Source organism: Colletotrichum karsti (assembly GCF_011947395.1).
Source record: "Colletotrichum karsti strain CkLH20 chromosome Unknown Scaffold10, whole genome shotgun sequence".
NCBI classification, from domain to species: domain Eukaryota; kingdom Fungi; phylum Ascomycota; class Sordariomycetes; order Glomerellales; family Glomerellaceae; genus Colletotrichum; species Colletotrichum karsti.
In genome coordinates this window covers 1,070,389-1,074,143 of record NW_024065910.1, presented here as the reverse complement: position 1 = coordinate 1,074,143, position 3,755 = coordinate 1,070,389, and the positions used below count along the sequence as shown (strand labels likewise).

Here is a 3,755-nt window from a genome sequence, read left to right as displayed (position 1 = left end):
ATCACTCTTTTTAAAATTCCATAATCCAACTTGTTGGGCTGGAGTCCTATTTCGCTTCTTTTGTTCGTCACGCGCGCCGCTTTTGGGTATTATAAGAGACGTTTTAATTCGGGGAATCCAAGGAGAAAGAGATTGGGAATCAGATCTGGTCAGGGTTTATTGGGATTCGCCTCGACGCCCTCGTTCGACTACCTCACGAACCGTCCCGCCCTCGAGGTCCGAGCCTGCCAACTCGTCAGTATTGTCGCAGGTCGACACCCTAATAAGTTCACGAAAAGGAGGGAAATCGAAATCACGCCAACATGTCGGGCGATTTGACCTTTGGGACCTTGGTCAAGAAGCAGTTTACTGCTCAGAAGCTGCTGTTTCACTTCCTCTTCTGGACCTTTCACTTCGGCATTTTCGCCTATGGATGGTGAGAACCTCGCGCTGTACAGATGTTGACATGATATCTAACCCATCGCAGGTGGAAGCAAGCAGCCGATGTAAGATTGGCGGGTCTCAACACTCTGCAGTACTCCGTTTGGATCTCTAGAGGTGCTGGTCTGGTTCTCAGTGTCGATGGCATGCTCATCCTCCTCCCGGTTTGCCGAACGGTCATGCGATGGATTCGACCCAAGGTCCGCTTCCTGCCTCTCGACGAGAACCTTTGGCTTCACAGACAATTGGCCTACTCCATGCTTCTGTTCACCATTCTGCACACCTCTGCCCACTACATCAAGTAAGTCGCTCGGCATCATTCTGTCTTGTCATTTACTAAACATCAAAGCTTCTTCAACGTCGAGGTTACCCAAATCAGACCTGTGACTGCCATCCAGATTCACTACGCTCAGGCTGGTGGTGTCACTGGACATGTCATGCTTCTCTGCATGCTTCTGATGTACACCACTGCTCACTCCCGCATTCGTCAGCAGTCGTTCGAGACCTTCTGGTACACTCACCACCTGTTCATCCCGTTCTTCCTCGGACTTTACACCCACACCGTCGGCTGCTTCGTGCGTGACACCGCCGAGTCGTACTCGCCATTCGCTGGAAAGGACTACTGGGACCACTGCATCGGTTACCTCGGTTGGCGATGGGAGCTCTGGTCAGGAGCTTTCTACCTTATGGAGCGTACTTACCGTGAGATTCGCGCCCGCCGTCTCACAAAGATTACCCGTGTCGTCCGCCACCCGTACGACGTCGTCGAGCTCCAGTTCAACAAGCCTTCTTTCAAGTACAAGGCCGGCCAGTGGCTCTTCCTGCAGGTGCCTTCCCTCTCTAACTACCAGTGGCACCCGTTCACCATCACTTCTTGCCCCTTCGACCCCTACGTCTCTGTCCACGTCCGCCAGGTCGGTGACTTCACCCGCGCTCTCGGTGACGCAGTCGGTGCTGGAAGTGCTCAGGCCAAGCTTTACGATGGCGTCGACCCCATGGGAATGTACGAGGTTGCTCTTCAGAACGGCCAGCAAATGCCCGACCTCCGCATCGACGGACCCTACGGAGCTCCCGCCGAGGACGTGTTCGAGAACGAAATCGCCGTTCTCATTGGTACCGGTATCGGTGTTACTCCTTGGGCTTCGATTCTGAAGAACATCTGGCACATGCGCAACGGCCCGAACCCTCCGACCCGTCTTCGCCGTGTCGAGTTCATCTGGGTTTGCAAGGACACCGGTTCCTTCGAATGGTTCCAGACCCTGCTTTCGTCTCTCGAGTCTCAGTCTGAGGAGGCAGCTCGTCTGCCCGGCAGCAACGGTGTCGAGTTCTTGAAGATCCACTCCTACCTCACCCAGAAGCTGGATATGGACACGACACAGAACATTGTTCTCAACTCCGTTGGATCCCAGCATGACCCCCTGACCGAGCTCAAGTCCCGTACGAACTTCGGCAGACCCAACTTCTCCAAGCTCTTTGCAACCATGCGCGACGGCATTCTGGACAGAACCTACCTCAACGGTCTGGAAGGCAGCATGCGCACAACTGTCGGTGTTTACTTCTGTGGTCCTTCAGTAGCTGGTAAGTTTTTCCGTCTCTTGTTTCCGATGAACTATTACTAACAGATTGGCCAGCTCGCGATATCAAGAAGGCTTGCAACGAAGCGACCGTCAGGGAAGTCAACTTCCGTTTCTGGAAGGAGCACTTCTAAACGCATATGTCCGCCTATCAACAAAAACCAAAAAAATTAAAAGGGTTTCGGCCTCTATGTTGTGTTCTGTATATGTAGGAGGAGTTTACGCCAGAAGACGACATCTATAGAGCTTCCAGGAGCTCTCAACTACGAAGGCGACGGTGTCGCGCCAAGAGGAGGAGGACTCGGCTGAATGACTTGGACTACAAGCGGGAAGGCGTTGGCTGGAAATGCATTCAAGAAACCCACCCAGCGATGTGCATCATCTTACATCTTTTTGCCGCCGTCCGGCCCTCAATACCGCAGGGCCAGATGGATGGCGGGCAATGTTCTTTCACATATATAAGCCCATATATATCGTTTTCAGCTATGGCAACTGGTTCATCCCCAGCAAATCTCATTTCTCGTATGATCTAGCAAGATAGGCTATGTGACACGATTTTGCAGACACTGCATGCATATGTTTTACGCTCACTAGGGCATGTCTGCACGCCAGGTGCAATTCCCACGATGGGACGGTCCATACACTTTGCGAAGTTTTGGAAATGAACGACACCGTGATGAACGACTAGGCGCAGCGAACCACTGTCAAGACAGATGACACGAACTTCGACCGAACAGCGAGCGCGACCGGGGCCCGTGTGGTTCCCAAGATTGCTGACACACACTCGTCATGCGCAAGGAACATGCCGAGAAGCGAAAAGTCGCAGCGAAGCATGAAAGCGACAGGGACTCCGGAACTACGGTACAGGGCGGGAGAAGAAGAAGAAGAAGAAGGGCGCGCGGCAGGCGATCCGCCGAAGTGGTACCGTCCCGTCGCCCCGGACATCTCCCGGCCGAGTCATCCCGGCCCAAGGCCACACGCCGCTGACTCAGTCCATTCATTCTAGACCTCAGCGTTCGACGCGGATGATGATGTTCTTGGGTGATGACGCATTGCTTATTCGGTGGCCTCTGCGATCCAGGAGCAGTGAGGACAGCGACTTGGCTCTGACGATCGGGTGGAGTCGTAGGGGTCGTCGTGTGTGTGTGTGTGGTGGGGATCTTGTGTCAAACGGTTGGCGTTTGGGGGCTGGATTGTGAACATGCGTTGTCGTCGTGTGCCGTGCGGCGGAGACGGCCGAAGGATTTCTTTCGGTGGAGGGTGAGTGGTTCGGGTGGTTAGATGGGATTAGTTTTTCTGGTGACATGTTCTTATTTTTGGAGGTGTGGTTGTTGTTTTTTTTTGGTTCGGATGGGTGTGGAAGGTTTTGGATTTTGAGGGGGGGGGGATCATGAGAGATGGGATGATTTCGAGGAAGAACTTGGATGGTGCGCTTGGTATGTGATCTTGAACTCGACACCATTCGTCCTAGTGTAGCCTACCTGACTTGTTGATATGTGAGTGAATATGAGTTGGTTATCCTGGTTTTCCGGTTGCCGTAGTAAGAACGAACTCCCCGCGGAACTCGCGATGGTGGGCGGGTGGAGATTGGGTGTGTTTTGTATGAACGGCAGGAGAGGAAGGCCCGGCCAGAGAGATTGGTTGATGACGAAATATTGGGTTTTGAGGCCGATGGGATGAATAAGATGTGAGCAGGACATGAGTTGTGTGTCGCGAGTCGGTCGTGGTGGATGACGTTCGTGTGGGATGGTCTTTGAGTCA

At 53.3% G+C, this 3,755-nt stretch overlaps 1 protein-coding gene across 1 annotated transcript; it reads left to right on the top strand.

Moving 5' to 3' along the window:
• Positions 1–302: 302 nt before the first annotated feature.
• Positions 303–2,128, top strand: CkaCkLH20_04142 (NADPH oxidase; the record flags this gene model as incomplete). The annotated part of the gene is made up of 4 exons (XM_038886861.1): positions 303–415; positions 467–721; positions 770–1,998; positions 2,052–2,128. 4 exons carry the CDS (start codon positions 303–305, stop codon positions 2,126–2,128), a joined length of 1,674 nt encoding a protein of 557 aa, XP_038748111.1.
• Between the last annotated feature and the right edge of the window lie 1,627 nt (positions 2,129–3,755).